Source organism: Triturus cristatus, chromosome 4_2 (genome assembly GCF_964204655.1).
Source record: "Triturus cristatus chromosome 4_2, aTriCri1.1, whole genome shotgun sequence".
Taxonomy (NCBI): Eukaryota; Metazoa; Chordata; class Amphibia; order Caudata; family Salamandridae; genus Triturus; species Triturus cristatus.
In genome coordinates, this window is record NC_140586.1 from 500,331,221 (window position 1) to 500,357,823 (window position 26,603).

The following is a 26,603-nucleotide window of genomic DNA, read 5'->3' on the forward strand; positions in this document are numbered from 1 at the left end:
CTTGAATCCCGGAGATGACGAGAGGGTCAGTCTGCCATTTGGTTGGCAGACTCTGGGAAGTGTTCCACTGTTCCTGAAACACGGTGCTCAAGACAGTACTCCCAAAAATCTTAGTCAGAGAGGGCCTTGGACCGCGTACCCTTCAGATCATTGATATAGCACATCGCCCCTACATCGTCCATCTTCAGCAGGATGCAAGATTGTACCCGAGCCCTGGTCCAACTTTTGACAGCAAAGAAGCCTCCATCAATTCCAGGCAGTTGATGTGCCAGTGGTGACTTGGCCACAACCAGCCCGCAACCAGAACCAGTGGCGTCGGACTCGATCACAAAATCTGGTTGAGCTTCGAAAATGGCACAACTATTCCATGCCTCCATGTGGGAAAGCCACCACTGAAGCTCCTCCTTGGCCTTGCCTGACAGGGGAACGCACTGGAAGTATGTGAGGCCGCGACGACGGTGACACAACTTTCAAACATTTTAAGGCTTGGAAATGGAGGGGCTCCTGAAAAATTGCTTGAATTAATGATGGCAACAGGCCTACAATCTTGGCTATCTGGCAGAGGGAGGTCCTCTGTTTTGCCAGTGTTCTCCTCACCTAATGTCAGGTTTTGGCCATTATCCTGGAGGGAAGGCTTAGCGTAGTCGCCACTGAATCGATCACAAACCCCAGTAAGGTGGTGGAGCATGAAGGGACTAGGCTTGACTTTGCACGGGTGATGACAAACCCTAAGGACTGCAGGAGATTCATTGCCATCTGTAAGTGGCAGGACAGAGCACTCAGGGATTGGTCCATCAGTAGCATATTGTCCAGGTACACTATCATAGGTATACCGGACACCCTCAAACATTCTATCATTGGTTTCAGAACCTTGGTGAAACACCAAGGGGCTGACATGAGGCCAGAAGGTGGAGAGGTAAACTCAAAAGTTTGGGCCTGCCATTGGAATCGGAGAAAACACTGATGCATTTGGAAAATGGGCACCGTGAGATAAGCATCTTTGAAGTCTAGCCGTGGGTCGGAGAAGATTGCGCAGAAAGTAGATGCCCTCCACCTTGAAGTGCTGGTGTACCAGCCACTCGTTGCATTACCGGTGACTGGTCACCGGGCAATGACTGCCGTCCTGCTTCTGGACCCAAAACAGATTGCTTATAAACCCCGAAGGATGAGGATCAGCAGGACAAATTTCCCCTTTGGCAAAAAGTTCCTGAACCTCCCAATGAATGAGAGAGGCCTCCTACCCATAGAAGGGGATGGGAAGGGGAACCCGTAGAACTCTATGTTGAACCCTTGTACTGTTTGGATCACCAAAGGGTCGGATGTGAGCGTCTGCCAATTATCTGAAAACTGTGCCAGGTGATCCCCCAAGCAAGTGCAGGGAAGGTTGGCCCCTGGTGGAGTACTGGTAACGGCCAGCTGAGCGCCCCTTACCATGGTCGGCCCCAGAGAAAACGCATGCATTGAAAATGCACTTGACAGTGGATTGGGCCTTGTCAAGTGTTGAGACAAGCTTGCCGAGCTCTTTGACAAACTGTCGCCAAAGAGCCCTCCTTGCGCCACCTGGCCTGCTTCTTAGGTAGCCAAATCCGCTAGCTTCGGGTGGATCTTAATCAGCAAAGACCTGCGCCTCTCTTTGAGATAGCGCAGTTGGCGTTTCCGAGAAATATAATGGCCTGTTGGGCCCAACTGGATAGTACATTAGGGGGAATCAAAGCACCGGACACCTTGGCATCCTCTGCCATATAAGAGATCTTTGCAAGTGGGTCAGTGATGTCCAGGAGCTTGTCCTGGCATGACCACCAGGAGCGGTCAATACCGTTCTTAGAGTCCTTAATGTATTTGGCAGTTTCTAACCTCCCGATCAAGAGGCTTCCCGAGCCTGCTGGCCATGTAATTGGCAACCTGGTCACAGGACATCGACTCATGAGTTCCTAGGGGTCCAAGAGGTCAGTGGGAAGCTCAATAGTGGAGTGTGACCGAGTAGGGGGATTAGAAGGATGTTTACAGGACCAGTCATGATCAAATTCGCCCTCCCAACCCATAGGGGAACCATCTGAAGGTGGAGTTGTGGAACTGGGCACGGTCTCGCTGGATTCAAAGAAACTGGTAAGGTATGTCTGGGGGAGGGGGGTTGCACCTAAAAATGCCGCCTTCAGTCCGGCAAAAGCGTCCAAGTCACCCTCGAGTCATGCAAGGGGTTTGCACAGGTTCTCAGAGTGGAAGGCAGAGGCTGGGTCTGGAGATTCTGGGGCTAAAGGCTCAGGAAGGTCTTCCCTCTGTGCGAGAGGGGTTGTAGGCACCTTTGTGCCATTTCCAATAGTCTCTTCTCCAGAGGGGCCATTGCGTCTGATACCGCTTTAATTATGGAGGCATCTACAGCATTGCAGAAGTCATCTATGATGGAGAAGTATTCTACGCTCTCCTCCTCCTTGTACTACTCCCCCATACTCATCCATGGGGCTTGCGAGGCAGGTATAGGCAGTCTGGAAATATATATGAACTGGACTGTGGCCATCCAGGAGGTAAGAGGGAGTTAGGTTGTGCGGGGGGGGGGGACCCAGGAATGTTCAATACCCTGCAGCAGCCCTTGTGAGTCCTTTAGAAAAGGAGGCTGACTGCCAGCCCAAGGAAGTAATGGGTGTGAGGATTGGTAGGCAACAGACCATGAAGGTCCGAATTTGTTCAAATATATATATGTATTTTGCCCAAACTGGAGGATTTTAATCCTACGCAAGTCCTAACAGTAGCGGAGACCAGGAGGACGAATCACCCTGAAATTATTTCAAACTGACCCATACATGATGCAACGTAGCCTGGGCAAGTCTGCCTTGTGTGCAGGAGTCTCTGCTCCTGAAGCTGTCTTAGCCTGTATGGTGTGCGCGCTCCAGGCAGGCAGGGGCACTCGGCTCGTAAATGCAGCTGGCAGAGGAGCTCAGCTAGATGTGAAACTGACGGGTACTCCGCTCAACGGCCCAATGAGAACAGGTAGCATTGTAGAAAGATGCAGAAAGAGCACACATCCTCTATTGGTTGGCAGACAGAAGTGCACTCTGGTCCGAGGCCCTCTGATGAGGGAAATGACTATGTAGATGTGGCTGCGAAGGTGAGGCGTGGAATACCCGTGGCCACGATGGATTAAAGTGCGAGCACCTCGGACCTGAAATAAAATTGGCAATACAACAATACAAGTTCAAAAACAAAAAAGAGATCAGAGTCCCAACACTCAACTGGCATGGCTGTGAGCAGCAAAGAGAGAGGGCAACAGATGAAGAACCACACAGACTATACATCATGGCAGTTCCTGATTGGACATTGACTTATTTGTTTGTGAACTTCATTGTTTCCCTGGTGTTATGGGAAATTGAGTTTTTTCTTCTGGTTGTTGTTGATAGTTAATATGGCTGCTGTGCAAATAAATGACGAAAGAAGAGCATAATCCTCACCTCCGGGTCCTGACATAGAAATGTAATTTACCTTGTGGTAAGAGAGCACCACTACAATGCAAATATGAGTTTGACTCCATGGAATAGGGAATTGTTATGTAGAACCAGATTTTCTGGACATAAAACGATACCGAATTCCTAACTCATTGAGTTTAACGCATACATTTACCACCTTGTTTGAGAAGGGTAAGTTACTTACCTGTAATCCTAGTTCTCTTCCAGGGGTATCCTCATCAAAGTCATAAGCACTGAATATTCCCGCCCATGTGCGGGGACCCCGGAAATAATAAAATTATATATGTAAAAACATACATATATACAGCTCTGTATATGTATAAACATATATCATTTTTTCCAAGCAAATGCAGCTCCCATAAAAGGCTAGGCAATGTAAATATACACATCCAATAACACACATATATATATATATATATATAAAGGTATAACAATACCCCTAAATCTCTTTTTTTTTTTTTTTTTTTTTTAATGAGGTAAACACTCATGAGAAAGCAAAAAATAAAGAGAACAAACTGTGGAAAAACACAGATGTACAACACATTGCCAGCCTGCAGGCTGCATTGCAATATAATACCATAGAGACTAAAAAGCCCTGTACAGGTAAAAACTGGCACCGTGCCTTTAAGGCAGCCCTGACTTCCATATCCCATCATGCCTCAGGGGTGACAGTTAGGTCAGTTGTTCTTTGCGGGACCGTAGTCCTAAACACAAAGATATATCCTTTCCATAATGAATAATACACTTCTTCTCATTTGCCTGGGGAGGTGGGTGGGTTGCTTATGACTTTGATGAGGATACCCCTGGAAGAGAACTAGGATTACAGGTAAGTAACTTACCCTTCTCTTCCAGGGGATCCTCATCAATAGTCATAAGCACTGAATAGAGTAGCAAGCTCCCCTTCCACCTGCAGGCAAATGAAACTAAGGTTGTATCATCCATGGAGAAAGAGAATCATGAAAATGATTATGTATGGAACAGATTCCTCAAGGAGGCTTGTCCTACTTGCGTGTCTGCTCTGGTGTCCGAATCCAGACAATAATGCCTGGTAAAAGTGTGGACAGATCTCCAAGTGGCTGCCTTGCAGATCTCGGAGAGTGGGACATTATTGAGAAAAGCCGCGGTAGCCGCTTTTCCTCTTGTCGAATGCGCTTTAGGGCGCGCCCCCGATGGTTTCTGAGCCAGTTGGTAGGCCAATGTAATACTTGAAACAATCCACCTAGCAATGGAACGTTTGGATGCAGCAAAACCCATACGTACAACCCCATAGTTCACAAACAATTGATCAGATTTCCTGACATTCTTAGTCCTATCTAGGTAGAATTTTAGGACCCTTTTGACATCTAGAGAATGCAACGCCCTCTCTGCCGGAGAGGAGGGGTTGGGAAAAAAGGTTGGTAAGGAGATGGCTTGGTTTACATGAAACTCCGATACCACCTTGGGTAGGAACGAAGGATGAGTTCTCATCACCACCCTATTTAGATGAAAAATAGTGTAGGGCTCTTTAGAACAGAGGGCCTGTATCTCACTGACCCTCCGTGCTGAAGTGATGGCTATTAAAAATGCTGTCTTCCATGTGAGGTGCTGTAGGGTAGCCTTATGAATAGGCTCAAAAGGAGAACCCATGAGCTTCGACAGAACCAAGTTTAGCTCCCAGGAAGGAGAGGGAGGTCTAACAGGGGGATAGACTTTCTTGAGTCCTTGCAAGAAATCCTTCACTACCTGCACTTTAAAAAATGACTGCTGTGAAGGCGAACGCCTGTATGCTGTTATGGCTGCTAGGTGAACCTTTATGGATGAAAATTTCAACCCTGCCCTCGCTAAATGTAGAAGATAGGGCAAAATTACATCCTCCTGGCATTTAGTGGGATCATAATGATGCTGAGCACACCATATATAAAATCTTTTCCACTTACAGAAGTAGGAGTGTCTTGTCGAAGGCCTCCTGGCTTCCTTCAGTATGGACATACACTCTTGAGGGAGGTTCAGATGGCCATACTGGAGGACTTCAGGAGCCATGCTGTTAAGCTCAGCGAGGGAAGGCTGGGATGGTAAATCTTCCCCTGCATCTTGGACAACAAGTCCGGCCTGCACGGCAGCCGCTTGTGGGGTCGGATCGACATGTGTAGGAGATCCGTGTACCACCACTGCCTCGGCCAGTCCGGTGCTATGAGGATCTTCTTGGCAGATGAATTCTGCAACTTGGTCACCACCTTGGGGATTAGTGGGAGAGGCGGAAAAGCGTACACAAATGTCATTGACCAATTGATCAAAAGGGCATTCCCTAGGGATCCTGGTCGATGGTATCTTGAGGCGAAGCCTCGGCATTTTGTGTTTTGCTCGTCCGCGAAGAGGTCCACTTGCGGACGCCCCCATTCCCCGAAGATGTCTTCTAACACCTCGTCGTTGATTACCCAGTCCTCTGGCTCTTGAAAATGCCGACTGAGTAAGTCTGCTTGCACGTTGAGTTCTCCTGGTAGGTGCACCGCTTTCAATGAGATGTTCCTTGCTAGGATCCAGTGCCACAGGGACTAAGCTTCCAGCGAGAGCGTTCTGGATCGAGTACCCCCCTGCTTGTTCAGGTAGTACATTGTGGTGGTATTGTCCGTCTGCACTAGAATGGTACTCGTCGTGATCGCAGGCAGGAACGCTTTGAGGGCTAGGTGGACTGCCCTGAGCTCCAGCATGTTGATGTGGTACAACTGCTCGCTGCTGGACCACTGTCCCTGAGTTTGCAGAGTCCCAAAATGCGCACCCCATCCCTGAAGGGAAGCGTCGGTGATTAAGGTCTGAGTTGGGGGCTCTTGATGGAAGGGGATCCCCACTTGTAGATTCCTTGGCTTCAGCCACCACTTGACTGACTGTTTGGCTGCAGAGGAGAGGCAAACCTTTTCTTCCCACAGGGAGTTCCTTTGATCCCATTTGTCCTCGAGATCTTGCTGAAGAGGACGCATCCTTAGCCTGGCATTGGGCACTAGGAAGATGCAGGATGCCATGGCCCCTAGCAGAGAAGAGATTTGCCTTGCCGACGACAGATTGTTGGTTATAATCTGCCTGCCTTTTAGCATAATGGATGACTGTCTTTCCTCCGAAGGAAACACTTTTCCTACTACGGAGTCTATAGTTGCGCCCAGGTAGTGGATCCTCTGCGTTGGTGTAAAATTGGACTTTTTGGCATTCACTCTGAGACCCAACTTGCAACATAAGTTCAGGCATAGCGACAGCTGTGACCGCACATTCTGTGGTGATGAGCCCTTTATTAGCCAGTCGTCTAGGTAGGGATAGACGAAGACTCCTGCGCGCCTCAGAGCAGCCGCTACTACTGCCACGCATTTTGTGAATACTCGAGGAGCTGACTTCAGGCCAAATGGGAGGACTTTGAACTGATAGTGAGAGTTGCCTACCACAAACCTGAGAAATTTTCGATGATTCCTTAGGATGGGAATATGGAAATATGCATCCTGAAGGTCCAATGAACACATCCAATCGCCCATCCGGAGAAGAGGATATATTTGGTGGAGCGCCAGCATGCGAAATTTTTCCTTTCTTATGTGTTTGTTCAGTATCCGTAGGTCTAAAATGGGTCTGAACTCTACCTTCACACTCCTCTTTTGGATGAGAAAGTATCTGGAGTAAACTCCCTTTCCTCTTTGGTTTATGGGCACTTTCTCTATTGCAGATTTGAGTAGAAGCGTCGCTACCTCTTCTCTGAGCTGCTTTAGATGCTGGGATGAATTGACAGGAGAAATCGATGGGGGGTGACTTCTGAAACGAAGCGAGTACCCATGACGCAGTATATTCAGTACCCACTTGTCCTTTGTGATGGACTGCCACTCTGGAAGATGATGTGCAACACTTCCTCCCACCGGAGCGGTGGACAGCATCGGAGGAAGCGGCTTCTCATTGCTTCCCCGGAGCTTTGTTTCCAGCATTAGACTGCCTGTTGTTACCCCGTCCCCTGGATGGCTTGCGGGACTGGTATTGCTGTTTCTTTTGACCTTGCTGGTCCTGGTTCTTTTGCCAATGAGGGGTTTGAACCCTCTGTTGGTAACTGCGCCTGTCATTTCCCTTGCGGCGTCGAAACTCTTTTCTCTTTTCAAGCCCGACAGCTTTCATGGTCTCCAGCTCTGCCTTCATACGGGCCATTTCTTCGTCTGCATGGGACCCAAAAAGAGAACTACCGGAGAAAGGCAGATTTAAAATTCTTGCCTGCGCTTCCGGTTTCAAGGCCGTCAATCTAAGCCAGGATGATCTTCTGGCTGTGACTCCATGTGCATATTCATGCGCTGCCAGTGTTGCCCCGTCCGCCGCTGCACTTATGATTTGGTTAGAAACCAGACTCCCCTCATGCAAAATCTCTTCAAAGTCCCGTCTGTCCTCTGATGGAACTTTGTCAATGAACCTCTGCAGAGAGTCCCATAATTACCTATCATAGCGCCCCAGAAGCGCCGAGGCACTCGCCACCTTTAAGCTTGAGGATGCTGAGCCGCAAACTTTCCTCCCCCAGGAGTCTTGTGTCTTACTGTCCTTATCTGGTGGTACCGTTGAAGACCCAGCTACTGCATGTGTCTTCCTGGCAGCGGCGGTGATGACAGAGTCCGGTGGAGGATCTGATTTAAGGAATAGAGGATCCTCCGGAGCTGGACGGTACTTTTTTAGAATTCTCGCCGGCGCCGTCTTGGTGGTTGCTGGTGTGAGAAAGATATCCATTACCGGTTGTAACAAACCGGGGACTAATGGCAATAACGGGCTTGACACTGTGCGTTCATGAAGAGTTTCAAAGATTATGGATGAAGTGGTCTCCTGAACCGGCATAGGGATATTTAATTTTGTAGCTCCTCTACACAACACTTCCTGAAACGTAGAAATATCATCTACCGGAGATACCCGAGAGGGTGGCGTCTCCGAGAGTGTCGGTGAATAATCCCTTTTGGATGATCTGGAAGAAGGGGAGGTAGAAGGGGTTCTACGGCGCCTTTTCTCTGATCTGGTCGACTCTCTTCTGCGGGAGGAAGACCTGGATCGCCTTCTTGGTGCTCGAGAGTGACTTCGGGATTCTCTTTCTCGAGATCTTGGTCTGATCGGTGTCGCTGGGAATACCACGCCCCTTATTCTTGTTAGCGATGCCTTTATTGCGTCTGGCATAGCAGGGTCCTGAGGCATCTCCCTTACGGGACTTTGAGGTACCGCATTGTCCTCCTCCTGCGAACTTTCTCTTGCAGGTACTGGAGATTGATGCACAAGCTCTGGTGATTCGGATCTTGAACCTGAGCCCTCTGATCCTGAAGGCGAGATAGATATGAGACGCGGTGACTCAGGAGTTGTATATATCAGTCTATGAGGAGATTTTCGCCTTGAGACTGGTCGAATCGTGAGGCGAACATGTGACACCTCCTGCGTACCCTCAACAGAGGGCTGCCTCGACGGTGATAGGCCTATCACCGGAGATCTTTGACTCGAATCTTCGAGGCTCCGAGCTTCTTGTCTCGACGTCGAGATTATCTTCGACGGAGGCTTCATGTACCTCACCAAAGCTTTGGAGACCTGTGAGGACGGAGGCACCTGCCTCGACGTCGACTCCGACGGAGGCACCTGCCTCGACGTCGACTCCGACGGAGGCCTCTGCCTCGACGTCGACTCCGACGGAGGCCTCTGCCTCGACGTCGACTCCGACGGAGGCCTCTGCCTCGACGTCGACTCCGACGGAGGCTCCTGCCTCGACGTCGACTCCGACGGAGGCTCCTGCCTCGACGTCGGCCCTGACGGAGGCGTCTGCCTCGACGTCACTCCTGACGGAGACTTCTGTCTCGACGTCGAATGCTCCGACGACGTCGAAAGCCTCTTCGCCATCGAACGATGTTTTCTTGACGTCGACAGATGCTTTTTCGACGTTGAACTGTGGCGCCGAGTCCTCGACGCCGAGCTTTTAGACCTTGACGGCGATCTTGATCTTGACGGCGATCTTGGTCTCGACGTCGACTGTGGTGGAGATCGCCTACGTACTTCTCGACGTCGAACGCATCCGCTTCGACGCTGAATCTAAAGTCGACGACGATTTTCTCTTTGCTGCATGACTTCCCCTTGACTCCTCACCTCTCAGCGACGATCCCGCCGCTGGAGTCTTCGACGCCGAGCCCGACGTCGATGGGGAGCAAACAGGGACCAACTGCTTCGACGTCGACCGTTCTGCTAGGCCATACAGCCTAATCCTCTCCCTCTCCTTTAAAGTCCTTTTGGAAAGGTCTTCACAATGATGGCATATTGCTGGAGAGTGAGAGTCCGGCAGACAGATAATACACACCTCATGTGTGTCTGAAGCAGCCTTCTTTTTTCCACAAGATGGACATGGAACAAATAAAGAAGGCATTTTTCTGACAAAACAGCAAAAAAATCAGTCAGAAAAACACAGGATACTAACTTCCTCACAGATGTTATAAGAAGAAGTCCAAAAATCTTAAAGTTGTAATAATTCTTGACTAAAGAGTCAAAAAAGAAGAGAGCTGAATTCCAGGGTCCTGACTGAAGGAGCCGGAAAGAACAACTGACCTAACTGTCACCCCTGAGGCATGATGGGATATGGAAGTCAGGGCTGCCTTAAAGGCACGGTGCCAGTTTTTACCTGTACAGGGCTTTTTAGTCTCTATGGTATTATATTGCAATGCAGCCTGCAGGCTGGCAATGTGTTGTACATCTGTGTTTTTCCACAGTTTGTTCTCTTTATTTTTTGCTTTCTCATGAGTGTTTACCTCATTAAAAAAAAAAAAAAAAAAAAAAGAGATTTAGGGGTATTGTTATACCTTTATATATATATATATATATGTGTGTGTTATTGGATGTGTATATTTACATTGCCTAGCCTTTTATGGGAGCTGCATTTGCTTGGAAAAAATGATATATGTTTATACATATACAGAGCTGTATATATGTATGTTTTTACATATATAATTTTATTATTTCCGGGGTCCCCGCACATGGGCGGGAATATTCAGTGCTTATGACTATTGATGAGGATCCCCTGGAAGAGAAGGTAGTAAATGTATGTGGGGGCTGTGTTTAGAGTGAGGATGGAGGGAGGGGAGTTTGGGGAATAAGGGAGAGCAGGAAGAGATAAGATCTTGCAGGATATAGCACTAAATGGTCCTTCCTGCAAAACAAAACAAGCATTAAAATGCAATAGGTCTCGGATTTGTTTGAGTAAGAGCTCTTGACATTATAAATGGCAATGTATTTCCGCTATGTGTTATGGAGTGTGTGTATGTGGTGTTTGGTGGTATTATGTTGGTTGTATTATATTAGTTAGTTGCGGCATCGTGTGGTGTGGAATTGTGTGGAGTGGATTTCTGTAGTGGAATTATGTGGTATGGTGTGCTGTGGAATTATGTGGATAGTAATTATGTGGTATTGAGTGTAGTGGAATTATGTGAAGTGGGATTGTGTGTTATAGAGTGTAATTATGTGGAATGGTATTTTGTTTTGTGGAGCAACTTTTTTTAAAGGGCACTGATAAAAGCTATTGAGAAGCTGGAGGTGAGCTGTGAGCCCCCTGAGTGAATGCCGCATGTCGAGAGACAGCTCGTGCGCCTCCTAGGCTTGACCTAAAAAGGAAGGTTTGGCACTGGCAAGTAGGTTAACTTGCCAGTTCGAAATGGCAATTTGAAAACATAAAGATTATAAGAGAAGGAGCAACGAACGATTAGCTAGTCTGTCATATAAAGATCTTTTGATTCAATCATATTGGCCTCAATGCCTATAAGTAGCTAAAAATTCAAATGGGTAAATATGCACTTTAGCACTAGTTAGCAGTAGTAAAGTATTGAGATTTCTAAAGCCAACAAAAACGAATTCAGCAAAAATGGGAGGTAGATTTCAAAAGGTTTGGAGGTGCCCCTGCAGAAAAAAGCATTTCCATGATAACCCCTATAACTTTAGGAGGCATTTGACCCAGTTGCTGTCAAAAGCACAGAAATTTCAATGGTGAAGGACTGAGAAGCGCTTCAAATCCAAGTGAATGATGTGCTGAAAAACAGGACCTGCCATCAGCATGCCAGCTGTTTTTTACTTGTCCTATTGTCATATAATGGGTAGGCTTACGAAGTGGGACTAGCATGTTTGCCATGATTTTTTGACAAATTCTGAGATGGCTTCTTGGAAGAAAAACCCAATCAATAAAACAATCGGTCATCACAAATCTAAACTCAGATGCAAATACAAGCCTGCTCCCATGGTAACCCACTTATTAAACAACCACAACTCTAAGAGGGACCTAAAGCGCCGTGTCCTTGAACATTTGATCCAGAGAAGAAGAGATGGTAACCCTGAAAACACATTAAAGAGAAATGAAGCCAGGATGATTTTGAAATGGCACTGTGTAGAAGACAAAATTAACTTTCTGTGACTAATGCAGGTACCAACAGAGCTTACAAACGTTCACTGTTGTAAAACCCAGTAATTGGTGATGTTTTTTCCTTAGTCAAGATTTGAAGACATGATAACAGTTCAAGTAGCAAGTGTATGGAACCTTTGCAAAACACACATTAATTTATAAAAAATAAAACGGATGAGAGCACACAAGTAGTCCAAACGAATCACTGTTCAACTTCCCTAAACCCACAAGCACGCCATTTCTCAGCGGCTGGGGCTACTGCAAAACTCCATCTAAAGTGGCCAGGAACACACGAAATATGCATTTATTCCAAATAAAAACTGGGATTTCGTTTTATAGCTAGATACGTTTTCAACCAAGCGACATGAAACAACCCCGCCCTTCGAAAACAGAGCTAGTTCAAAAATGGGTCTCTGCAGAGGGAAAACTGGCAGCTGGGCGCAGGTGTGACAACGTAAGGATGCACACAAATGTAAACAATGTGAACATCCGGAAGCGGGAGGATGGCAGAGGGTGGCGGTGGTATAGCGAATGCGACAGTCGAGATTGTTGAAAGTTGATGCGAGGCATAGGTGCAGGGTCACAGAGGGAACGGCGGCTGGCTGGGTGGAATGACAGGTTGCAGGATGGTTCAGGCAGGGTAAACGAAGGTCATATGTCCAGGAAGGGTGGCACAAGTAAGAGTCGGACATATAGTGGGAAGGAAGGGAGGTAAAAGGAAGAGACAAGGGCATATACTGGAAGGAAGAGTGGCACAAGGAAGAGACGGACATACAGCGGGAATGAAGGCAGGCACAAGGAAGAGACAAGGGCATATAGTGGGCAGGAAGGGTGGCACAAGTAAGAGACAGGTGCATATACTAGAATGAAGTGTGACACAAGGAAGAGAGGGGCATATAGTGGGAATAAAGGGGGGCACAAGGAAGTGACAGGGGCATATACTGGAATGAAGGGTGGCACAAGGAAGAGACAAGGGCATACAGTGGGAATGAAGGGAGACACAAGTAAAAGACGGGGCATATAGTGGAAGTGAAGGGTGGAAAAAGTAAGAGCTAGAAGCACATAGTGGGAATGAAGGCTGGCACAAGAGACAAGCATATAGTGGGAATGAAGGCTGGCACAAGCACTATGGCGTGGCGGTACTCCGAGGAGGGTGTTAAGGAGAGAACATAAATGGCACAGACTGGACGGAGAGTGGTGGTAGAGGAGTGGAGGTGGCAGTTTGAGCAGAGTGAAATGGGCAAGAGAGGTGGTATGGACCAGCAGAATGGTGTTACAGGAGCTGGTCATGTACAGGGAGTCAGGTGGGGGTGGCGGTATAGGCAGGAAGGTGACGAGAGATGATAGATGCAGAGGGACACACAGAAGCAGAGTGATTTGGCAAAGGAGGGCTGTATGGACAAGAGTGAGGTAGGTACAAAGAGCAGGACCGCAGAGCTGTTAGACAGTTAGGAGAACACGAAGCAATGCAGTCTTTGGGGATCGGACAGGCTGGAGGTGGCAGTGATCCAGGATCAAAAGCGAAGGGGAAGGTGCAGAACAGAATGTCACAGGAAGTGAGAAAAGTGGGAGAGGCCAGATGGAGAGTAAGGGACAAAGCAGGTTGGTGCAAGGTGGCGGGTAGGAAGATCCAATAGACCGGTAGGAGAGTGCAATACTTGTAATAGTGCAGTCAGGAGATGGTGCAAATACTAGGGCGGCATTAAGAGTACTGGTGGCACCAGCAGCAGCGGCTATAGAGAGATGGGGCTACAGTACCTAAAGGGAAGGGGTGGCACAGGCAGTAGAAGAGGTGCAACAAGGGCACCTGAGGGCCCTTGCAAACAAATGCCAGCCGATAAAGGAGAGCTGTTGTGGGGGGGTACAGGGGGTTGGAGGCATGTGGAGGGTAAGAGTACAGACAGCGGGGCAGAGAGGGAGACTGACCCGGCAGAGGGGAGGGGTACAGACAAGAGAATGCTAATGTACAGGCAGGATGGTGGAGGGACTAAGAAGAGGGATGACGGGCACGAGAGATACAGCATAATAAAAAGGAGGACTGCTAACTTTGCAGAGGAGGAGACAGGAAAGGGTGACAACATCCGCGGGTTGAGGGGGACAGACAGGGGCTCAGCCAGAGATGGGTCGGGTGATAAGGGCATGAAGGTATAGTGAGGACAGGAATGGAGTAAGAAGAGGGGTGAGAGGCAATGGGCACCCAATTACTCACCACGTAGGTGGTGCCACCCTCCCCGCTATAGGTCTCGGACTCTCGGTCTCCGGGATGGAGAAGTGCATGTTCCCTTTCTTGCGTGCCCTGCTCCTCTCCAGGCATGGCATGCGCACCCTCTCCAGGCACAGCACGCACACCCTCTACAGACACATGCAAAAAGAACTATTGATGGACAGAATGCAGAACAATGTCATACATTCACCCCAGTACAGAGATCTGGGCCTAAATCCATCGTTTTTTTGCTCACCATGCCATTCCAGTTTGGACCCAGCCATATGCAAATCAGTCTTGAACCTGTGCCCAATGGGAACAGTCCAGCCTGAACTGCCAGGCCAGGTCCTCTCTGGACTGGAAACAAGCATCCTAGGACCGGTTTCAGGGATTCACCCCTCTTCAGCCAGGATAGCTTGATTCCAGTGGCATGGAGAGGACGGGACTCAGGTCTGAGCATACCCGTCCCACTCGGGTTGACAAATGCAAAAAGAACTGTTGATGGACAGAATGCAGAACAATGTCATACATTCACCCCAGTACAGAGATCTGGGCCTAAATCCATCGTTTTTTTGCTCACCATGCCGTTCCAGTTTGGACCCAGCCACAAGCAAATCAGTCTTGACCCTGTGCCCAATGGGAAAAGTCCAGCCCGAACTGCCAGGCCAGGTCCTCTCTGGACTGGAAACAAGCATCCTAGGACCGGTTTCGGGGTTTCACCCCTCTTCAGCCAGGATAGCTTGATTCCAGTGGCATAACCATCCCACTTGGGGTGACAAATGCAACCGGTCCTAGGATGCTTGTTTCCGGTCCAGGGAGGACCTGGCTTGGCAGTTCGGGCTGGACTGTTCCCATGAGGCACAGGATGAAGACTGCTTTGCATATGGCCAGGTCTAAACTGGGGTGGCATGGTGAGCAAAAGAATGATGGATTTAACCCAGATCTCTTGACTGGGGGTAAATGTTTTGATTTGTTCTGTATTCCATCCATCAATTGTGTGTCTTTTGCTTTCTCGCCGTAAGTGCGCTGGGTATGCCCAGACGTGGGTCCCGGACTCACTGTGCCACTGGAATCAAGCTATCCTGGCTGAAGAGGGGTGAAACCCCGAAACCGGTCCTAGGATGCTTGTTTCCGGTCCAGGGAGGACCTGGCTTGGCAGTTTGGGCTGGACTGTTCCCATGAGGCACAGAGTCAAGACTGATTTGCATATGGCCAGGCCTAAATTGGGGTGGCATGGTGAGCAAAAGAATGATGGATTTAACCCAGATCTCTTGACTGGGGGTGAATGTTTTGATTTGTTCTGCATCCCTCTACAGACACGGCACGCGCCGTCTCGCGCCTGCCCTTACCACACCTTCCCCTCTCATGGAACACGCCACGGTGCCCTGGTGTAAACAACTTCTTGCCATTAACTTTCAGTCACCATTTTGGATTGGGAAAGGGATACTCAAGGCAGAGGTGGCACGATCTCAGTGAATATTAACTGCACTAGAGATAGCGCTTGCAGCAAAGAAGCGAGTAACAAACATACATATTTGTAATCTTGCAGGAACATTGTGCCTATCGGGTACACGTTGGTTGTGTTGTATTCTGAATTAAGGCTGCATTACGTGTTATTAACCAAAGTGGAGAACAGCTTTGAAAAACTATGTTTGTACGACCTCACACATCCTCAGATTAAAAAGGGGGGAAAGGCACAGACAATGGGAGGAAGGGGCTAGTAGAGAACGCAGTAGGAGAACCTAATTAAGGAAAATAGTGCTCACAGTCTAAAACAAGCCTAATCCTCATATAAACAAAGCCCAAATGACAGTCAACATCAAAAATTGCTAAAGCCTATAAAATATAACCAATGAAGAAGGAGGCATGGCGAAAGACGCATCCCCACTAGGTGGGAGGCAGGGAGGAAATCTATATTTAAATGTAATCAGATATGGTGCCGAAACTATACACAGGCAAACAGAAACAGAGAAGGAAACCAAGAAAAAAAGTAGTCCCCCAGAAAACAAACAAAGAACTGTAGTGTGATGAGAAAGTACTTAGTCCCTGCTGCATATGAGGAACAGAAGAGAGAAAGGAAGGACAAAGAGGCAGGACTGACCACTGGCAAGCATGGATTTTCAAAGGGCACGCAAGCGAACAAATCAAAAGCTGGGGGATGGCTTTAACCCAACATAAAAAAATTACAATAGGTCTCGAATGCTCGACCTAAAAAATCAGGGAGGTTAGGGGCGAGGCACAGCTGCTTTAGGAGCCAAAGCCTAAATTGAGTTTACAGGGAGGTTTTAGCACCCAGTAAAATCGGCTCCAGTATTCCAACACCCAGAAAAGCTGAGGGCGGGAACACTGTCCCACTTATCAGGAGGAGTAGAATTCCATACAATAATTCAACTCTGCCTGACTCATAACCAGGATCTTTATGTGAGACCGAAAGCCTTGAAGTGAAAATATCAGTAAAACGTGGTAAAACGGAAAATGCCTCTGCAAACCACCAAGTGGTCAATCCCGGTGTGAGGACCGATCACAATTACTTACTCCACCAAATTTTTCTGACATGGTAAAGGTGAGATTTTAGCATGCTTTTTTGCTGCCAGAGTTACTTGAATGATTGTTAGGCATAGTCAGCAACTTATTCTACACAAGATTTTCTTAATAATTGTTTAAGCTCATAATACCAGTCAGGAGAACAAGTTACAAGTTGAAGACAAAGTTCCTGTTTATTTTCACATGGCACTCCGGCTTTGGTAACCTGAAAAACAAAAGAAAAGAGAAAACCTTTCTAGAATTGCTGCTAATCCGAAAAATGAAATACAGTCCCATGGGTCGATAAACTTAAAGTATAGAACTCAAAAATGTGATACATAAGCATGCCTTTTGTCTGTCAAAACCAGGGCATTAAATAAACTTTGCACTGTAGGTTAACATTCAGATTTCCTTCTGGTCTGTTTCGGTGGTTTTAATACATTTGTACATGAACCAGAGCCGTTTTAGGGTATGGGCAATTTCCTAGGGCCCCATCTTCCAAGGAATCCCAAAGTAAATTGATGGAGACTTTTAAAAGACCCATAACAGCAGTGGGGATAAAAAATGAGATTCACTTTTAAATTGACAGCCGGGAATGCCTCATTCAAAGATGGGGAGTATGCATGCCAAGTCTGACAAACCTTAACTCCCTCTCAGGTACTTTCTGTTTTTCTCCTAACTATCTTTTATTAATTTTAAAATCATTGCATAAGTACAACAGCATACAACAAAAGAACAGTACATCCTCTTTCCATTGCCATTCTCACGTATACAATCTGGGTTCCCATTTCACTCATCAGCGTATGTGTCCCTCCTTCATCACATAATGTTGTACAGTTCCTACTTTCTCAGTAAGATTGTGTGTTTAGGCAACATAAGCTTCTAAACTATGTGGAACTGAGTCCACTCATACCATCAGAATATGGTGACTTAATTCCTGGCTAGCACACAGTGTGCCAGCCAGACCCCTAACTTGATACTGCATGGTGTCTGCAACCTTAGAACAAGACAACCCATATTTCCCGATGGAAATCATGGAAACAAATTTGACCGTTTCATTAGTAACTCAGGCATGCCCAAAGGGAGATACAAGAAGTACATACATTGGCATTTTAAATATTTATTGAAGCATTTGGACTCTTGTCAAACATACATACGCTGCAATGATTAATAGAAGGAAACAAAATAGTGTAACCAGAATTACAAGGATGATGAAGAATGTAAACAATAGGACCATTGTGCTATTACATTGAATATATTAATACATATAATTGTACTCCAACCTAGCGCTTCCTATCCTAATAGGCATAGGGTATACGACTCTGCCAGAATAACTTAGAGTGGTCTAATTCCCTATTTACCTGAAGGAGTGTGTCATCTGGTTGCCAGTCTTGTAACAGGCTGCTGTCCTTCTCATGATGGTGCTAGAATTCAGCTGGGTTAGAATTCAGGGTTTGGTCAACCTTGAGCAATCGATTGAGCTGCTCCTCTGCCCAAACAAAGGCTTAGTGCAGTTTATATAATAAACTTGACTCATACGTTCTGTGCCTTAACCCTGGTCTTGTTATCATTGTTGATTCTATCCACCCAGAGCTGCCACCGACCGGAAAACAACAAACAACAACATTTTGCACAGTGTACTAAGGTGGCGATCACGATCCTGTAAAAACCGGGTACGAACCGTCGGACGGAGCATATTCTCCGTCCGACGCGTACCCGGTCGTCAAAATATACAAACATGGAATTACGATTCGCACGGAAACACCATTTCCGTACGAATCGTACAAAACCCCGACCGACGAAAATAAACGTACAAATGCGATCCGGGAAAGCGCCGACGTGACGTCGGGACGCACGCAGCCTGCCATTCACGAACCAGGAATTACGATTCGCACCGACGTCATCCCGCACGGTGAATATTTTCCGGCTGCCAAAAACTGCCGGGAAATCAGGACGACGCGAACAAGGAGTACCGGTACGCGACGGACAGACAGGACGACGTGAACAAGGAGTACCTGTACGCGACGGACAGACATGGACCCGAACCTACGTGTCATCCCGGCCCTCATAGCAGTCGACCTCCTCTACAGGTTACGACGCAGACGCCGCAGAAGGTCAGAACAACAAAGGGAGGGGGGAAAGGGGGGGGGTGGCAGGACCAGGGCAGGCCACAAAACCCCCACCAAAGTCACACAGCACACATGCCCTGGACATACCTGACCCTCAGGCCCTGGTCACTACGAGGGGGTGGGGGCGTGTCCAGCTAAGACAGCGACCGCCACAACGGAAGTTCTTGACGACGCGAACCGGCAACACAACCATACAGGTACGTCCCGTACCCACGCCTTAAGAGCGTGGGTACGAGTCGTACCACGCCCACACCTATGTCACCCCAACAATGGCGGAACGGCTCGTACCCACGTGGCAAAGGCCTGGGGACGGCCCGCACAAGTATTCCACAGCGTGGGTACGGATATGTACGGACCGTACCCCCACCCGCGTACGCATGGAGCGTACCCCCCAACAGTGTAAGTACAACACGTACCCCCACCCGCGTATGCATGGAGCGTACCCCCCACCCCAACAGTGTAAGTACGACCCGTACCCTCACCCGTGTATGCATGGAGCGTACCCCCCATGCCAACAGTGTACGTACGACACGTACCCCCACCCGCGTACGCATGGAGCGTACCCCCCACCCCAACAGTGTAAGTACGACAAGTACCCCCACCCACGTATGCATGGAGCGTACCCCCCACCCCAACAGTGTAAGTACGACCCGTACCCTCACCCGCGTATGCAAGGAGCGTACCCCCCATGCCAACAGTGTACGTACGACACGTACCCCCACCCGCGTATGCATGGAGCGTACCCCCCACCCCAACAGTGTAAGTACGACACGTACCCCCACCCGCGTATGCATGGAGCGTACCCCCCACCCCAACAGTGTAAGTACGACACGTACCCCCACCCGCGTATGCATGGAGCGTACCCCCCACCCCAACAGTGTAAGTACGACACGTACCCCCACCCGCGTACGTATGGAGCGTACCCCCCCAACAGTGTAAGTACGACCCGTACCCTCACCCGCGTATGCAAGGAGCGTACACCCCATGCCAACAGTGTACGTACGACACGTACCAACACCCGCGTACGTATGGAGCACGCCCCCACAACAGTGTAAGTACGACCCGTACCCTCACCCGCATATGCATGGAGCGTACCCCCACCCCAACAGTGTAAGTACGACACGTACCCCCACCTCGTATGCATGGAGTGCACCCACACACGTGTATGTTCTAAGCGTACATATTGTGAAACAGGAGGGGTGTGTGCAGAGTCCTCCCAGCAGTGCCCAGAGACAGGAGGGGTGTGTGCAGAGTCCTCCCAGCAGTGCCCAGAGACAGGAGGGGTGGGTGCCTAACACTCCCAGCAGTGCCCAGAGACAGGAGGGGTGTGTGCAGAGTCCTCCCAGCAGTGCCCAGACACAGGAGGGGTGGGTGCCTAACACTTTCAGCAGTGCCCAGAGACAGGAGGGGTGGGTGCCTAACACTCCCAGCAGTGCCCAGAGACAGGAGGGGTGTGTGCAGAGTCCTCCCAGCAGTGCCCAGACATAGGAGGGGTGTGTGCAGAGTCCTCCCAGCAGTGCCCAGACACAGGAGGGGTGGGTGCCTAACACTCCCAGCAGTGCCCAGAGACAGGAGGGGTGGGTGCCTAACACTCCCAGCAGTGCCCAGAGACAGGAGGGGTGTGTGCAGAGTCCTCCCAGCAGTGCCCAGACACAGGAGGGGTGTGTGCAGAGTCCTCCCAGCAGTGCCCAGACACAGGAGGGGTGTGTGCAGAGTCCTCCCAGCAGTGCCCAGAGACAGGAGGGGTGGGTGCCTAACACTCCCAGCAGTGCCCAGAGACAGGAGGGGTGTGTGCAGAGTCCTCCCAGCAGTGCCCAGACACAGGAGGGGTGGGTGCCTAACACTCCCAGCAGTGTCCAGACATGAGAGGGGTGTGTGCAGAGTCCTCCCAGCAGTGCCCAGAGACAGGAGGGGTGTGTGCAGAGTCCTCCCAGCAGTGCCCAGACACAGGAGGGGTGGGTGCCTAACACTCCCAGCAGTGCCCAGAGACAGGAGGGGTGGGTGCCTAACACTCCCAGCAGTGCCCAGAGACAGGAGGGGTGTGTGCAGAGTCCTCCCAGCAGCGCCCAGACACAGGAGGGGTGGGTGCAGAGTCCTCCCAGCAGTGCCCAGACACAGGAGGGGTGTGTGCAGAGTCCTCCCAGCAGTGCCCAGAGACAGGAGGGGTGGGTGCCTAACACTCCCAGCAGTGCCCAGAGACAGGAGGGGTGTGTGCAGAGTCCTCCCAGCAGTGCCCAGACACAGGAGGGGTGTGTGCAGAGTCCTCCCAGCAGTGCCCAGACACAGGAGGGGTGTGTGCAGAGTCCTCCCAGCAGTGCCCAGAGACAGGAGGGGTGGGTGCCTAACACTCCCAGCAGTGCCCAGAGACAGGAGGGGTGTGTGCAGAGCCCTCCCAGCAGTGCCCAGACACAGGAGGGGTGGGTGCCTAACACTCCCAGCAGTGCCCAGAGACAGGAGGGGTGGGTGCCTAACACTCCCAGCAGTGCCCAGAGACAGGAGGGGTGTGTGCAGAGTCCTCCCAGCAGTGCCCAGACACAGGAGGGGTGTGTGCAGAGTCCTCCCAGCAGTGCCCAGACACAGGAGGGGTGGGTGCCTAACACTCCCAGCAGTGCCCAGAGACAGGAGGGGTGGGTGCCTAAGACTCCCAGCAGTACCCAGAGACAGGAGGGGTGTGTGCAGAGTCCTCCCAGCAGTGCCCAGACACAGGAGGAGTGTGTGCAGAGTCCTCCCAGCAGTGCCCAGAGACAGGAGGGGTGGGTGCCTAACACTCCCAGCAGTGCCCAGAGACAGGAGGGGTGTGTGCAGAGTCCTCCCAGCAGTGCCCAGACACAGGAGGGGTGGGTGCCTAACACTCCCAGCAGTGCCCAGACATGAGAGGGGTGTGTGCAGAGTCCTCCCAGCAGTGCCCAGACACAGGAGGGGTGGGTGCCTAACACTCCCAGCAGTGCCCAGAGACAGGAGGGGTGGGTGCCTAACACTCCCAGCAGTGCCCAGAGACAGGAGGGGTGTGTGCAGAGTCCTCCCAGCAGTGCCCAGACACAGGAGGGGTGGGTGCCTAACACTCCCAGCAGTGCCCAGAGACAGGAGGGGTGGGTGCCTAACACTCCCAGCAGTGCCCAGAGACAGGAGGGGTGTGTGCAGAGTCCTCCCAGCAGTGCCCAGACACAGGAGGGGTGTGTGCAGAGTCCTCCCAGCAGTGCCCAGACACAGGAGGGTGTGTGCAGAGTCCTCCCAGCAGTGCCCAGAGACAGGAGGGGTGGGTGCCTAACACTCCCAGCAGTGCCCAGAGACAGGAGGGGTGTGTGCAGAGTCCTCCCAGCAGTGCCCAGACACAGGAGGGATGGGTGCCTAACACTCCCAGCAGTGCCCAGACATGAGAGGGGTGTGTGCAGAGTCCTCCCAGCAGTGCCCAGACACAGGAGGGGTGTGTGCAGAGTCCTCCCAGCAGTGCCCATGGAACGCAAAGGGTGGAGTAGCCACAGATACCATGCCCACAAATGTCAGTCAGGTGCACAAAGACCCAGCAGTACATGTACCACATGTGTGCGAGGCTGGGAGTATACGCATGCATAGCGCCAAAAAGAAAACATGTCCACATGAAGTCATGTCAATAGTCCACATACACAAGTACAATGACTACCAAGGATGCCACGAATGATGCAGGTGGAGACATCGCTCAGCATGCATGTGCAAAGTTGAAGGAGTCCGTCACACACCCAGCTAATGTACACACAGCTCAGCGCTAAATATTGGGAACACCCTGCAGGGAAGATGGCAGGGTACACAGAGGAAGGAATACACCTTGGGACAATTTCACCATGCAGCAACTGCTTACATGAACAGAGAAACCTAGCTAACACCGTGTGATGGCACACAGATACCAGGGTCCCCCCTATGACCAGCACACTACTACATTTCCCACACACCCAACACATGAACACCACCCACAACCATGTAGCAGCCCCACCAACAGCAATACCAGCAAAGCAGTAGTGTTCCAAGGGAAAAAAATAAATTGCTTTATTCAGCATGATACAAAAAATCTTGTTTGTAGGAAGTTCAATATTTACAAAGCCCATAGGGCAGTCCAGAAGTCATAGCTGGATGGGGGACACAGTGGGATGCGTGTCCCCTAGCTTGCCTGCACAGTTAGATTCCGTCGTCTTCCACAGGGGTGAGGGCATCATGTGGGGGGGGAAGGACCAGGCACCGCAGGGACAGGAGGGTGAAGGGTAGGCGACGTGGGTGCAGGGATGGAGGACTCCACCACAGGGGGTGGGGCAGGGCCAAAGGCGGAGGCCAGGATCTCGCTGCACACCTTAGCAAGGTCCTCCAGGGAATCCCCTGCACCCGAAGGAACCACAGGCCCCAAGGAGGGAGGGGGTCAGAGGGATGGGTCGCAGCGCCACTGGGGGAGGCTGTGGACAGGGGGGGGACTCAACCACCCTGACCGGGGACTTCCTTGACCGCTTGCGGGGTGGTGTCACTGTGGGGCTCAGGGACAGAGCGGCCATGAAGGAGTCTTTGGGGGAGATGTGGCCAGGAGAGCTGAGGGGAGGGGATTTGGAGGGAGTGGATTTGGTGGAATGCGGACTCCCACTCTGGCTGCGTGTCACACGTTTGCCCCCCGACCCAGTGGGTGTGCCTACTTCACCCTGTGTGTGCGTGTCAGGAGGTGTGCGGCGGACCTTCCCTGCTGGTGTGGTGCCTGTGTCTGTTGTGGTGGGTGCATGCTGACGTCTGGGTGTACGTGGGACAGGCATGGGAGTGGGAACTGTGGATGGGGCAGGGGTAGGGGGTTGGATGAAGCACTGCAGGAGACCCACTGCTGCAGTCAGTGTCGAGTCTATCGAACTCAGCAAGCTGCGTTGGTCAGCCTGCGATGAGTGAATGCCCTCCAAGTATGCCTCCATGTTGTTGAGGACCTGGCTGTGGCCATGGAGGACATTAAGGATCGCAGCCTGACCAATCTGCAACTGCCCCTGGATGTCCACAGACTCGGCATTGGTGGCAGCAGTGGAGACAGGGGCAGGGGGTGCGGTGCCTGGCATGAAGGAGACATGCGGTGACTGGGCACGCTGGGAAGGGACACGAGCAAGTGGGAGGCGGCTGATGGCAATGGAGGGGGCGGGGCGAGATGTAGTGCTGCTGTCAGATGGTGGTGCAGCTTCCGCCCACTCGGAGAGATCATCCTCGGACCCGTCAGCTTCATACTCTGTTGTGCCAGTCGACGGGTCCCCGGCTTCACTCTCCTCCACCTCAGTCCCACTCGATGTGCCAGCCACGATGTCACCGCTGGCACTGGTGCTCGGTCCCTCTGCTCCGTCTGTGCCCATGTCTCCCTCCGTGTCCCCCGACGATGCTGTGGGCAGGGTGAAGAGACAGAAATTAATCATACACCTGTATACATATGTCACATGAGTCCAATCTACATAAGTTACAGTGCATAGCCTGAAACAAAAGAAGAGTTATATCTACAAAACAAGGTACAGATGTAGGGCATGCAAGACACAGTTGTTTGACCCACCATGCCACTGAAAAACTATGGAGAGCATGACACAATAGCAAATGAGATGAAATGGAATTTTGACTGAGGAGCAAGGCCCTGGGGACAATCCAGCACTGCATCTGCACCACACAGCGTGGCAGGAAATAGGGATGAGCAGGGACCATAGCCAGGAACTAGAGGCACATGCAGCATAGGTAATACTGAAAACATGCCCACCCTGACTGGCTCACTGCACCTTGAGTGTATGTCCAGACAAACATGACACACTGGCCAGTCCTAGCAAGGAGATTTCTGGTTTTGACATGTAGGCCATGCCCGCACCACCCACCCCCTACATGAGACAATTCTTTGGAGACACAGGAAGCACTTACATCTCTTAGTCTGGGTGAAATACGCATGGGATGCAAAAATTCAATATTGCACACAAAATACCCAAGGTGCGCCTGTCCAAATAATCATGTACAAATGGGCATCATCAGATGATTGTAACAAGACACACAGGCAATGGCCACCGTGAGTATGAACAAGGAAAATCAGGTCAGGCTGTACAGTGGACACTTGTACTACATTTCACGTCAATATACATTGGGCCAGGGGACAATGGCACTGAGCACAACCTATGCTGTAGACACAGAGATTGTCGACATTTTCGGATTACACACATGATACCTAGGAAAATATGCCCCTGGGGACAGTAGTGGCCACACAACTCCATGCTCCTGAATGGGAATGACTGCAACACACGCTACCATCCCTGCACTATGCGTACCGCACACTCATGCACATCATGTCACAGGCCACCACATAGGACATGCGTGCTGTAAGGCCTCACACTTGAGAGACTAACTCCCATGTCTGGACTCAGCATTAGTGCCAACTGACATGGAACCCACAAGTCCAGAACTGGAAAGGGCACAGGCAAGGTCCCAAAACCTGTTACACACCACCCCCACACATGATGCTGCAGGCATAGTACACGTGGAGAAGGTGCCAGGCTACATAACCTTGTGACGGAGTGACTACACACAGACCAGGGAACACATTGCAAGGAGGGGAAGGGAGGCAGGAGAGCACTGCAATACTGTGGGTAACAGGATCTGCACAGCACCATTAAACCCTGGCAGTGTATCCATGGAACAGTGCACTTACAAATGCTGGTGAAACACAACAAACACACATGTACCTACCCCCTTCCTGCTGCTGCATCGCCTGTAAGCGCCTGTCCAAGTCTGGAAATACCACCGCCAGCACACGCTTGTGGATGTGGGAGAGACGGCGGCGCCCGCGGTTCTTATGGCTCTCAGGTGAGTCCCCCAGCAGGACCCGTGCGATCCTCCGCGTCCAGCACCGGATATCCTGACAGCGTTTCCTCACCTGGGACAGGCGCCGCTTCCGACCATCCGCACTCCTCACGGCGCTGACGGCGGTCAGCCATATCTGCTCCTTGGCAGAGGTGCCTACCTGTGAGGATGAACAAGTGACACTACATCAATACACCTGCAACATGTCACAGAGATACATATGAGAAGAAATTAGCTGGTTACAACAAGGCATGTCATGCAGCCAACGCATTGCACCTTTGCCATAGGGACATTCTCCTCTGGGGAAGGGCAAAAGCAGTACGTGCCAGTGAAAGTACACAGGTGGAATGAGGGCAAAGACACAATCAATGATCAAGGCTCACACTGTGCATCACACCCACCCCTCCTGCGTCTGGGCACTGCTGGGAGGACTCTGCACACACCCCTCTCATGTCTGGGCACTGCTGGGAGTGATAGGCACCCACCCCTCCTGTCTCTGGGCACTGCTGGGAGGACTCTGCACACACCCCTCCTGTCTCTGGGCACTGCTGGGAGGACTCTGCACCCACCCCTCCTGTCTCTGGGACTGCTGGGAGGACTCTGCACCCACCCCTCCTGTCTCTGGGTACTGCTGGGAGGACTCTGCACCCACCCCTCCTGTCTCTGGGCACTGCTGGGAGGACTCTGCACCCACCCCTCCTGTCTCTGGGCACTGCTGGGAGGACTCTGCACACACCCTCCTGTCTCTGGGCACTGCTGGGAGGACTCTGCACACACCCCTCCTGTCTCTGGGCACTGCTGGGAGGACTCTGCAGACACCCCTCCTGTTTCTGGGCACTGCTGGGAGTGATAGGCACCCACCCCTCCTGTCTCTGGGCACTGCTGGGAGGACTCTGCACACACCCCTCCTGTCTCTGGGCACTGCTGGGAGTGATAGGCACCCACCCCTCCTGTCTCTGGGCACTGCTGGGAGGACTCTGCACCCACCCCTCCTGTCTCTGGGCACTGCTGGGAGGACTCTGCACCCACCCCTCCTGTCTCTGGGCACTGCTGGGAGACATCAGGCATTCCCCCCCTGGGACCCCCCCTACAGTACA

At 50.9% G+C, this 26,603-nt stretch overlaps 1 protein-coding gene across 3 annotated transcripts in view; it reads right to left on the reverse strand.

Moving 5' to 3' along the window:
- Positions 1-26,603, reverse strand: part of DNAI3 (dynein axonemal intermediate chain 3) — a 958,656-nt gene that overhangs the window by 434,299 nt on the left and 497,754 nt on the right. For all 3 annotated transcript variants that reach the window (XR_014960642.1, XM_085602077.1, XM_085602078.1), the window contains one exon: positions 16,720-16,793. Coding sequence is in view for 2 of the 3 variants with exons in the window: in XM_085602077.1 (XP_085458203.1) it covers positions 16,720-16,793 (74 nt within the window). In the remaining variant the exon portion in view is untranslated. The remainder of the gene's footprint in view (positions 1-16,719; positions 16,794-26,603) is intronic.